The sequence below is a fragment of the Struthio camelus genome, chromosome 2 (genome assembly GCF_040807025.1).
Source record: "Struthio camelus isolate bStrCam1 chromosome 2, bStrCam1.hap1, whole genome shotgun sequence".
Lineage (NCBI taxonomy): Eukaryota > Metazoa > Chordata > Aves > Struthioniformes > Struthionidae > Struthio > Struthio camelus.
This window is the reverse complement of record NC_090943.1, coordinates 138,637,316-138,650,557: the sequence shown is the minus strand read 5'-3', so window position 1 is coordinate 138,650,557 and position 13,242 is coordinate 138,637,316. Positions and strand designations below refer to the sequence as shown.

Here is a 13,242-nt window from a genome sequence, read left to right as displayed (position 1 = left end):
TACGGCTTCTAATTCTGGATTCCTTTGATTTCTTTATTTTAGATACTTGTAGGCACTCACAGCTCCTACTGAAATTAATAGCTGTTGTTTTCCATCTCTGAAAGCAGGCTCTGAGAGCAGGATTTTCTGGTGAACAGTGACTTTGTGTGCCACATCTAAGAGGACATTAAAGCCAACTCAATGTTCACAAACCTCCACTCTGTGGAAGTCAGTTCCCTTAAAATTGCACTGGATTGGTCATTCCCATTTGGCCATTCATCCAAAGGTAAAAATCACAAACTGAGAAGCTGAAAAGGTACCTCCTTTTCTTCTTCTTTCCTGCCATGGGTCTTGCTGTAGTTGATTGGTGTATCCCAGCCTTCCTGTTCACAAAGAGCCTGGTAGAAAGCTGCATTTACCAGGATGCTGCTTGTCTTGAATGGAGAAGAGGAAGGAGTAGGAAGTGTTGTGCTGGAAGAATTGAGAGGCATAACTTTGTCTTGGCTTCGGTTCTTTTTCATGCTCAAATCCAGAGTGCCATTTTCATCCACTTCTATCTCAGCTCCCTGAGACATGCAATAGGAAACAGAGACATGTTTAGACATGGACATGGTGAGGCTGCAACATAACCATGTGGTGCTTTTAAAGGATAAATGTAAATGCACGCTTCTATTTAAATTTATCTGAATCTAAACCCAGCTTTTCGATTTATATCAGTTAATGTCCAACTCTTAGGCAGACTTAGGGGTACCCTCGGTAATGGTCTCCCTGCTTCTCAGCTTAAACAGAGTAAGTAGAATTTAAATAAGATGGCTCTAAACCATAACCTATACACCCTAAATCTAGTTTTATTTAAAAAAAGTTTAGCTTTAAATCTTCTTGATCTTTTTATTCTTACAGAGAACTATGACCCCAATTCACAGTTAAAAGCATTAATGCATTGTTTATGTCATCACCAGCATTACTGTCCTCCCTTCCCCCCACATCTCGGAAATATTACAACATCTGCATCATGTGGGAAAGAGGGGGCATGCAGAAATATGATAACAGATACAGTAGGAGAATTTTTGACTAGGGTTTCATACATATGGAAAATAACATATTCCCTTAATCAGAGTTTGATTTGGATATCACTTTTGAACAGAGTTATCACAAAATAGGGGCAGATTAAGCCACTGAAGCAGGCACAGGCCTGCACTGAGAGCACTAGACTGGGAGCCACAGGAAGATCTTCAGGTTCTGCTTGAAATTCCCGGCTCCTTCAGCACGAGTAACGAACCTCTGCTACTCTGGCCCTCCAGGAGAAACTCGCATCAGGAAACAGCAACTTCTGATTGAAGGGGTGGGTAGCGGGGCGAGAGACCCAACTTCCCTTTCCAAGTTGGGAGAACCTCACAAAACAGCTCCTGCTCACAGGAATGGGCAGGTGCTGCTCAGCTGTTCAATGAGGAAAAGGGAAGGAAAGCTCACTGTTCTAGCTCTCACAATCTGACCGCAGGAAAAAAAAAAACAAAAAACACTCCTAGAATGACAAAAAGCCTCTAAAAGTGGAACTTACTAACGGAAGCAACAAAAATGTCACCTCATGCATTATAAGATTTTGGGAGGATTTACCCTGAGCTTTTTCTGCGCTGAAGGATCAGCCTCTCTCTTTTCCTCTGCTTCCAAACACAGGCCCAATAGGCATGTCGACAGCATCCTTTAAGAAGTTGCAGATCCTCTTCCTATCACTTACTAGTGAGATTCTGTTCCCTTATCCTCTACCCATGAACACAAAACTGAGAATTGAGCCAGTGGTGACACGGAGCTGATTCACCACAGTGAACTTCTCTACGGCCGTTGAATGTGCTCTGTAGTTCCAGTCTACAGCTAATTGTTCAGGGTGGCCACAATTTAGTTGTTTTTTTTGTAATTGTTTGCTCTTGATATTTCACATGTAGGAACACTGTTTGGAATTAATTTGTAGGTCTTAAGTAGGGAGCAACACCCTATATTGACATATTGTATAGACAGGTATAAGATTGGTACCTGCTATGGATGACAGCTATTAAAGTCAGGGAAGAGATATATAGCTGAAAGTAATGAGGTGGCTTCTGGAAGAGTATTTGGTAGTCTAGCTGTATGTGTCACCCTGCTTAAGCTGGAAAACAGTCAGAGACTATGGAGATAAATGACAAGATCATAGGAAAGCTGATTCATCAAGTAATGCACATGTAGAATACGATAATTAATGCTGCTCTGTATATTCTTGTTATTGTCATCATCATTCTTTTTTATTTGCAATTCACCACATAGCTCAGAGACCGGCTGGGAATTTTGGGCTAGATTTGTTAGGTGTTGTGTAATTGTAAGAGACATTCATATAAGCCTAGATTCAGCCTTCCTGTCTTGAGTAATATAAAAGTAAACCTATCACATAAAGGAATCACCTAGACCCTCTGCAGTCAATGGAAAAGAGACAGATATGACCAGAGGGCAAGTTTTTCCATCCTTCTTAGACATCTTAGAAAGGGATGAGGAACTTGCAGAAAGAGTCCCTTTCTCTTTCTTCCCAGTAACTACTGTGGGAGATTAAATGATTAGCCTAATGTTTAGATGGTTAAAGTTAGGGCGCTGAAACCTGTCTTTACCTGAAGATCTTAAAAACAGTTATAGTAAAACAGGGAATTCTTTCTCGATGCTGACAGTGAGACATGGCCACCTCAGTTGGACTGAAAGCACAAGCTTCCTTCATGCAGCCTTCTCTTCTAACCACAATCAGTGGTGACTCATTTAAAGGTGAAATGCAACAGATGAAGTGTTCTTAATTAGAAGGTATATGTTGGTAGAAGATGAAAATTTAGGGCCCAGTGATCTTCCCTCACTCAGGGATTCTAACTCCATTTCATAGCCACGGGCCCAAGACAGATGCCCACCTAGACTGAAACACTACCAAGCCATCTGCTTGTTCCTAACTCAGAAACTCAGATACCTCTTGTTTTGGCTTCTCCTACATGACAAAGTTCACATTTTCAATCACACAGCTTAAAGAGAGAGATGCTTTATTATATTTATGGGAAGTAAATACACTTCTAATATGTTCATACTAAGATGCTTTGGTTATATCTTCCTGCCCCTTTTTAGTAAATAGTTTAATCTCCTGTGATAGTTATAAGCCCTGAATTTGACAGTGCAGCTTATCCTGGATAATAACTTAGTAACCACAACATCTTATGCCATCTGTATAATATCAAATACATTTTTATACCAGCATTAATAAACCTTAGTTACAAAAATCCAAGATATTAACTATATCATTGCCAACTGCACACTCCAGGATCTGACAATATAGCTGTGCCATGATCGCCCCAGTGTTTTTTGGCTTCATAGTTGATATGTAACTATAGCAATGAAACAGAGCTACAGTAATCAAATTTAATGGCCAATGTAAAGTAAAATGCTAAATATTGTAGTTGCTGACATTTTTCATAATAAAAAAACTTGGGTTAAGTCTGCACAACCAACATTCACATAAAATTCCAGACCTCTGTGACAGATGGCTTAGAAAAGGAAGCCATGTGACTAGGCTGCAGTAGTTTTATAGTGCAAAAATCATAAATAGTGCAGATTCTCTGTCACTGACAAAATATCAACTACTCAGAAGGCAACAACAACAACAAAAAAGACCAAAACAAGCATGGTCCCCACCCAAATGAAACCGTACATAGAAAAATATCAGGAAACATATATTGTCTCTGAGAAACAGATACAATTAGCAGCAACAAGGATCTCTGAGTGATGAGCAGAACATTTACCGAAGTGGGCAGTCTTCATCACTTTCCTGAAATTAATGTAGAAGTTGCGTTGTCCAACGTGTGATAAGGAAAGGCTGGCTTGTGTGCTTGTGAAGTAGCATACAGATGGGGTTTAAGTGAGCTCACAGATGCACACAACAATTAAATAGAGTCATGGAAAAATATCCTCTTTTTGCCCATGATAGGATGGATCACACGTTTACAGCATGGCTTTTTATTCAGAACAGTATAAAATAGCTATCACTTTGCTACATTCATAGCAAACTCCAAATGGCAGAGCAAAAAAGGAGGATGGTCAGAGATACTGTTCCAGTTTTCATTCCTACTTTCATCTCACCCTCCTCTCAATATGTCTCTTCTGCTTGTTTTACCACATTTATTTTTACATTAATTTTAAATGGAACTAAAAAGACAAAAATGGCAAAAAATGCTAGAACTATGCCATGGCATAGGGAAAGAAAATGGCACTTACTATGCCTAGTGCAAACTTATAAGGGCTGTGTTCTCCTCAGCAAAGGCCAGATCTTACTGCTGTCGACTCTGATGCATGTGAGAATATGGCCTGTATTTATGCATTTATCACGGCATATGTAAAATATAACTACCAAAGCCAAAGTAAATTTTTCTGATTCTTTCTAATAAATGTAAGTAAAATGAAGATGCAAATTTATATTATTATTTCCTAACTTATATTTGTTTACAGCTGTGTAAATCTTTGGAGCCTGACTTTGATCTCATTTACCTTTGCACTGGTGTAAACCAGGAGAAAAGCCACTGAAGCAATGAAATAAAGTCAATGAGGGTGAGAGGAGAAACAGAGTAATCGAATTCAGGTTACTCCTTATCCCACTCCCACATCAGTGAGAGTGTAATCACCCCCATAGGTTTTTATAAGCAGCTGAGAAAAGGAGTTCAGTATGAAAAATGAGAGAAAAGTGACTGAGGCCTGTTTTCTTTATTCCAGGACCTATTCAGTGAAAAGATAAGGTACAAGCAGTACTTGACTATGAATATCCATCTAAAATGAAGTCTAATAAAAATTTGCACACAAAGAATGGTCTCTAGCCACATCTTTATCCACTTCAAGTACTGTGTGCTTAAAAGTCAAGCTTTTTCAGCCTCCTTTATTTTATGCATAAATATTGCAGAAAAATTTCCAGAACTGTAGACTGGAGTTCAGCCCTTAGAATTGAACTGCATCAGCTGAGACAATAAAGGCTGTTGTTTTTATGATAAATTAGTCCTGCATTTTTTCATATGCTTTTGGTTCATCTGATAGCTCACAACATCTAATACTCTGCAGTGGGTCTCAAGTAATGATTACAAGCTAAGCTTTATCTCATAGCTGGATCAGAAGGAATAAATTACTGTGTCTGCATGAATCTTATTTCAAACCTGTGGTCTTAAGAAGATTGTATCGTAACATGTAAGGGGTTTTATGTATTCCTTGGCTGGCGTCAGCCATAGCACTTAATACTAAGTCCAGAGGAACAACATTATCAATGATTTTGCTTTTCCACAAGCAGTTCAGTCTGTTTCTAAAAGTGCAAAAGGTCTCTTCAGTTCTGGTACTGGGAATAACTCTGGAACTAGTATGCTGTCATGGGTATAAATACTACTCTCCATTCAGAAGAATATAACCTTTTCTGTTTAACAACCCTTAAAAAATGTATGCACATGGTCTTCATTCTTCAGCCTTAAATTTAAGCAATTGAATTCTTCTTTTGCTGTAAGCAAGAATAATTTTTTTTAATCAAAATAAGAATACTTGTAACTGCCCAGCAACATTTGAGACACAAATGAAGTCATAATTTCTGCCCAGAGCAATTCACAAATTAAAAAAAGACTGCCAAGAGTATACTCAAGGAGCAATAAGCACAGCAGTATGACAGGATGGTACCTAGTGATAATCCTGGTTGATTTTTCATCCTGCATTTAATCTTTAAGGTATCTGAAGTCAAGGCGTGCCTGACAAACGTGCTGAGCACTAACTACATTGTTGAAATAATTGATGTAATTATCACCATCATCAATATCCAAGAATGGAAGGATGACATAATTTTTTTCAAAAACAGAATACGAACTTTAAACATTTTTAGCAAGTGTCATTTTTTTGTTTTCTTTCAAGGCATAGTGTGCATATGCCATTTTGTCTAAACAGGTGGGAAAAACACCAAAACATTCAACAAAACGTTTGGCAAGCCTAGCGATGAGGATGCAGATGAACTGTATTGCTTGCAACTACCTCTGTGAGTAGCAACTGTGCTGCGGGTTGTAAATAGGGAAGATCTTGGGATGTCATAGTGCAGACTCTAGCGCTGTACTAGAAACTGTGGGCTAAGCCAACTTTAGGGGAGTCCTTCTATTGACTTCAATGGCAGTTGAATGAAGCTACGTAAGCTGAAAATCAGATGCAGTCCATGAGAGCCTGGTTTAGATCAAAGAGCGCATGAGAATTGGCTGACCATGGTTACATACAGGGGAACAGTCAGGTTACAGGTGCCTGCACGTGTGGGCTTAGATAAAGTAAAAGCGATATTAAATATTTTTCAAAATAGTATCATCAAAGTATCTGATGATCTTAGTATTTTGTAGGCAGCTGATAGAAAATTCACAGAGAATGCTTAGGTTCCATTTTAATTTGACAGTCCATTTCAGAATAAGTTTATTCTTTAAATTCTTTAATTTCTAAATTCAGAATTTTAGTATAGTGATATCTGGCAGATCATCTTTGTACCTGAATTCTCTCTGTGAAGTTTCACTTATGAACACCACTATTAATGTGTAATGTGATTTCTCCAGTCTTTCTACCCTTTTTTTTCTGGCTCAGATTCTCCTTTTTGAGCTGATATGTGGAAAATATGAGCACATTATTTAAAATATTTGAAAATTCATTAAATTCATGAAATTTGAAACTGTATTGTAAAAAATAGTGAGCTTTTTCATTTAAGTATTGTCTATAATTACCGAAAAGGGATGAACACTCAAGATAAAAAGTCAAACTTTTCCCAAAAAAGGGACAAAACTTAGGAGATCAAGAAATAAAATTTGAGCGACAGAAAGAAAAAAAAGACTTTGGGAAAACGCTTGTGCTAAAAAAATGTTTTGGTGTTTTCTCCACCTGTTTAAGCAAGGCGACATATGCACATCGTGCCTTGAGAGAAAACAAGAAAATGACACTTGCTTGAAATGTTTGAAGTTCAAGTTCTGCTTTTGAAACTTGGAAACATAATATTTGTACAGATCTGACAGTTGCAAATGAACTTGCAAAAGATTTCCTGCCATATCCTCTGCAGTCCCATTGGCCCCTGCTCTGGCTCGCTCGCAGCTTAGATTGGTGAGAGGCTGCCTGATACTCATGTAAGAGACAAACACCTTTACAGGTGGGGAGCTATCTTCTACAGTATGGTCTATGCTGCACAGCTTTTCTTTGGCAAAGGAACAAAGGAATGTGGCACAGGGCAGGGCTGAAGAAATCTGATACTATGGCACCCCACACGAGTATTGTTAGACCTGGTGAAAGTGTGGGCCATCAAAAAGAGAAAAAGGATATTGTTAACAATGTAGTCACCTGTCGATGCTGCATTATTTGAGTACACTCTGGTAAAGTCCTCAAGGAGTATTTTTCATGATCTAATAAATACATAAGATATTCTAGCAGTTAAACATTTACCCCTGCGGCAAATACCATCCATAAAACAATTCTGAAACATTGATGAATAGATGGTAAATACCTTCTAAAAATAGCGTTATTTTCACTTCATATTTTAAGATAAAAAAGCCTCTTCATTGAAGATACAGCTTCCAGAGATTTATTTCCACAATTTCCCTTTTATTCTTCTATGATAAAAGTAATAAATAGCCAAAGCAAATAAAATCAGGGCTTTTTTTTTTTTTGTGATTTTGGCCACTAAATCTGTTTGGGGCTTCTTTGCCTGTGTTTTAGCCAGAAGGTAATTCTGATTCTTCTGTCAGATGTTTTGTAGCCGTATGCCCTCCAGAAAGTCTGGCAAGAGTGGAGGCAGGCAGATAACAAGATACACAGGTGATTTTCTTTTAGTCTGTATTCCTGGCTGTGTGAAAGGAGTAAGCTATGATGTGCCCCAAGTGTCTCTCCATATCATTACTATTACGTTTACCTCCACTCAAACCTTCCCCATGATTTGGCAACTGTGAAGCAGGTACGGAGGAGAAAATCTTTGGGTTATGCCTGGTCCCTTTACTGCTCTTCTCTGGCAAGAAGGGTCTATTGCTGAGGTCAGCCAAAGGCTGAGGCAGCAATTTAATCCAGCCATTGGCACCAGTTTGCCTTTCACTGCTAGAAGAAGCCTCTATTGAAGTCCAGTTGAAGGAGCTTTCTGCAGCTGATATTAGGGATGTATCTGTCATCCAGAAAAGGTTCCATGAGCAAAGTTTGGGATGGATAATGTCTGAGTTATGGGCGCTGCATATGGACACACTCTAAAATGTCTACTCTGTGACATTTCTCAATGTCCTTTTCAAGATCCAAGACCCCAAAAGTGGAAATCAAAGCAGAAAAGCAGGAGCGTCTGCCTTGCAAAGGTGCAAGGTTTGGAATACGTAATGAAGTATTGCACTACTGTTAAAAGATGTAGTTCCTCACAAAGAATAACATCCAACCTCTTAGAATGGAAGCCTGAAAAGCTTTGTAGATCAACAGCTATGGAAGCCACCTCTAGCCAGACGGAGCTTGGTGCTATAATAGACATGGTAGAATGACACACCCACACTGGCTTGCAAATAAATAGTTCATCCATCTTTTGGAACACACGTCATGACTCAAATCCCACAGCAGAAACAAATCTGACATTTTGTATCTTGATGTATGCACATCTTTTCCCTTCCCACTGATTTCTTCTCAAGTTCTGTAACTGCATCCCCTCATCTACACAGAGCTTTCAAGAGTTTCACTGCAGTGGAGTATGTGTGGCTGCAACACAAATGATAAGCAGTGCTCCTGCAACCACTGTCATCAGAAAAAAGTCTGTCTATTTTCATCAGCAATATACTACTATGTCATGGCACAGAAAATAAGGCTCCCAGCTCACACAGTACCACTCATAAATCATAAAGATCTATGAGGAAATGCAGAGCAGAAACCAAAACATGAAAGCCACACAAACTTCTATGATATTAGGCAGCTTTCCATTATGATAGACTTGCCCAAATTATCTGTCTCCAAATGCTGTGGGCCTGATTCTTCTCTTTCTCACCAGCAGAAAGGAGAATTTTACTGAAGTCAGTTGTTTCCCTCCCCACATCGTGTAAAACTGTCACAAGCTCAGAATACAAAGACTCAAAAGGTAGTTTTGTTCCATTGCTAGAAATACATCACCTTGATTAAACACATGATTTTTTTTTTTTTTTAGCTCCCAAAACAATTGCTTATGACTGGTTTCAGAGGGAGGAAAATTCCCTCTTTAAATAGATCTAACTCATTATCCATCACAAATTGTTTCTGGATTTCAAATATCCTTCTCTTTTCCTCCCACAAAACACTCCCCTTGTATTTAGGGTTCAATTATGAAGAGAGTTAGAACATAATTCCTCCTATTTATTTATTTGTGTCAGAATCGGTCTCTGCATTACCAATTTTTTCTCTGTCTCTCTTCAAAAGAGCATGCAAACAGAAGCCTTCTTTTTGGGTATTTAATGCAGTCACTAACATGAAAGACAGTTTATTCGCACAGTTCAGTAGCTAGCACACCCTCCAGGTTCTTGGACTACCCTACCTTGGCAGACAGACTCTGTGGTTTGTTGGAGAGGATCTCTGCTGCTTCCCTGCAGCGGGTGGAAAGGTTCAGGATAGCAGCAGCTGCTGCTATGTGGGTGTCTTCACTACATTGACCGTAGCTATAAGAGTTGGCATGGCAAGGGCTCTGTGTGTGGGCGCTAGCACTAGGCAGTCGATTAGAAAATTTCACTGGATTTGAAAAATGCTTTGCTGTTGAAGAGAGATTTGATTAGCAATTGCACATATGCGATTTTTCCCATTAAATAGTTTTGTTTCACAGACTATAATTTCATACATTAATATATTCAAAGAACGCATCTAAAATAATCCATTTCCTATAGGTTATAAAGGCTTGCTGTAAAAGTGGGTTCAGAAACATGATAATTTGATTTTTACCAGAAAAATACCTTTGCTATATACACATCCTACAACAAAAACATCTGAGATTTTTACTCAGATTTTACTCACTCCTTACTCAGGCATTAAAAACAATGTTGTCCAAGGAAAGACTGAACAAGGATTAGTGCGCTATCAGTCTTGACCTGATAGCACTGGCTGGCAAAAGCAATTGTAATTGTATCCTTATAAATGCTTCCTCTTGGAGCTCTGTTGTGAAAAAAAAAAAACCCAATGACTTATCCAATCTTAGCTAAAACAACATTGCCCTACTTAAATGAATAATTCTATAATTCAAATTGCTGTGCTTAAATGAGTAAGGTGAATAAGATGAGGCTCTTGAACAAACTGGCAGCAGTCAGATAAGAACGTTACCTGTTAGGAATATTCAGTCCTGTTTTCATGGAAGTTTTTAGCATTTCAGATCTACCCTTTAATCAACTAGAAAACCCCAACAACGAACATTCAGAATAAAATTGGTCTTATCATCTGGAATAATTTTTATCTTTCCTAGGCACAAATAGATCAGTTAAGAGTGAAAAACTGACTTACAGGTGAACAGAAAAGCACTTTCACAGATAAAAGTGGAGCATGTGGTTCTGTGTTTTTCCCTTCATCACCAGCATTTACTCTAAAACAGGTGGAAAAAACTGGGCTCTTTGTTCTGGATTTTGGAGTTTGCGATGTCATTAACTGTTGCAGGGAAAACACAGCACCACATCTCAGCTCTTACTAGGCAATAATCATTTCTTTTGTTTGTAGCTCTCACAGTGTTCTGCAAAGATAAACTAAGCAAAATCCAATTTCTCAGCCTACACCGAGATACACCAAGAACATTTCCGTGTATAGCCATCTGCTCACCACATAAAGATCTGAGCCCCAAGGCTCTGGATCCCTTTGGATGTAGAGCTTTGGGTGAGTACGTTTTAATGCTACAACCTACACAAGACATTGAAGAATTTATCTTTCCTCAGACTTGGGATGTTCTGAGTAAAATGCTTGTTTGTGTGCACTGACTGTAGCTGAAAGCCATATTCAGCTTTTCTAAACACTGCAGGCATCTCAGTGGAGCAGTGCCTAAGAGTCTGATCGTTCAGCTCTCCCTTTCTTCAGTGCAAATGAAAAAGGATTTTACTTACCCTGCTGTAAAACTGGAGCATGAGCAAGAGGGTCTACATTTTTAGCAGTTACTACAGCTAACTTCCAATGATACTTAAAGAGCAAAAAGGTGCATCTTCCATTACCCACTCTAAAAGACCAAAAAATGCGGGCTATGAAGGATGTATGTTTTGCCAACAAATCAAATTTATGAATGCAGAATCCACAGAGGACTAGTGATGGACTTTTGGCTAGCTACTTATTTACGTAGGATACTGAATCAATCTCTACATCATCAGCTTCTTATTGGCAACTTTTGTATATCTGCATAGTCAGAACACTAACCTGCTCTTTTATTTTCACCTTTCCATTAAAATAATAGCTGTATGCTGTGCAATCTTTATAAGAGCAGTATGCTGTAAACTTCAGCTCTGATATACTTTATACAAAAATTACATATGTATGGCTTTGCATTTGTATAAAAACATTTCAATCATGTTTTTCCTTGAAACGAACCTGTGAAATAGACATGCATCTGTGCAAAGTGACAGCTAATAGGGAATATTCAATTTTACAGGCAAAATTGGAAAATCTTCCACCCAAGTAGCTGGCAATGCACATATTTGCTTACATTTAACACGTTGATTTTCCAGGCCAGATATATATCTACTTTGCATTTTCAATTTTAAATAGGTATTTACTTATATGTATACAAATACATAGATACATCGATACATTTTATATACATATACATGCATACATTCTCTCTCACACATACACATGCGCACATACAGATAAATGAATATATTTATAAAATTTCTGCTTTTCTGTTCACCATACTGTGAATGTTCTCTTTTGTTGGGATAAGTTGGACGTAATTTGTTTTTCTTTTTTTTCTTTACTATATTTTTTGTGACAAAAACTAGGTAGTCTTTTGTCACATAGCTTTGAAACTATTTTTCCCTGAACTCCAATATGGTATAGCAAAATCCTTTTTTCCACTGCCCACATGGCAACTGAGTTGTTTGTTATTTTTAACTCAAGAGTATTTTGTAATGGTTAAAATAATGGCAGATTCTTGTTGAAATTTCCCATGCAGACTGTCTGCAATAAGTAATAAGTGTTCACACTGTGATATCTCATTTGTGCGAAGTAGTACCCCAGCAAATCTGTAAGTGATGCAAGCAGGGGCATCTCATTCATGTAAGAGAGCTAACAATTTCATGCACTGGGTATGTCTGCGCTACAAATATGGTGTAGTGCAGAAGTATCTTGAGATCAAAATGAATTAAATTGAGGCCTGGAAGCAGTGCAGCTGAGAAATATCGTTCTCTAGAAAAGCAAGAATGTCTGTACTGACACAGCTAAAAGATATCTAAAATACCTTTTAAAACCTAACTTGCATATCTCTGTACTACTGTCCATAATGTCTTGTGTAGACATATTCAATGGAACTTCTCATGGCAGCATGCTATCACATGAATAAAGATATCACAGTTTTTCCAAGGGGGAAAGTGACAGATAAAAAGTAAATTATTGCTTTTTACTCTCCCCTTCCCCCAACAATTGCTTTTAGAAGAAAAAGCTAAAAAAAAAAAAGTAAACCTTTCAATCAGTAGTGATTATTTTAGTGTGCTGGCCACAAGCAGTTACAGAAGCTTCCTACAGAGATTCTTTGAATCTTGTAAGTTTGAAAGGGGAACAAGCAAGCAAGCAAAAAAAGGCATTTTGCTCATCTTTCAAGATAAAATGGAATTTCAAGCTTACATTCAAGGAACTGGGGTGTCTTTCGTCCTTGCACCACTGGTGCCATTGTGCGTTTGCCAAAGACTTGTGCATCAAAGCTGGCATAATCAAATGGTACTTTCCCAAACTTCTCCTGTTCTTTCATCAAGGTGGTTCTGGAGGATGTGACTGGCTGTGAAGTTCTGTAATTGTACTGAGCTACTTCAGGCTGCTTGGTCAAATTTGTCCTGCAGAGAAAATGAGGAAAAGAATGAGAAAGACAGGAATGACAAAACAAGAATATCTTTAAATTATCTTTTATTGAAAAATAGAATACAGTTGCATCTCAGTGTCACTTGTAAATCTACTGGTAGGTGTATATAAGAAATGAACAATACAATCATTGTGGGTCATCCCCCACCAAAGAATTTTTGATAAGTTCCAAGACATAATCATTAAAAAATCTGGTATTCTCTAGTAATGATGTAGGCTATT

General features: G+C 38.1%; 1 protein-coding gene across 7 annotated transcripts in view; it reads right to left on the bottom strand.

Annotated features, from left to right (window-relative positions):
- Positions 1 to 13,242, bottom strand: part of ST18 (ST18 C2H2C-type zinc finger transcription factor) — a 203,651-nt gene that overhangs the window by 30,288 nt on the left and 160,121 nt on the right. For all 7 annotated transcript variants that reach the window (XM_068932721.1, XM_068932718.1, XM_009673572.2 and 4 more), the window contains 3 exons: positions 12,790 to 12,995; positions 9,527 to 9,738; positions 300 to 545 (listed from right to left, as the gene is read on the bottom strand). In XM_068932721.1, the coding sequence (XP_068788822.1) occupies positions 300 to 545; positions 9,527 to 9,738; positions 12,790 to 12,995 (664 nt within the window). The remainder of the gene's footprint in view (positions 1 to 299; positions 546 to 9,526; positions 9,739 to 12,789; positions 12,996 to 13,242) is intronic.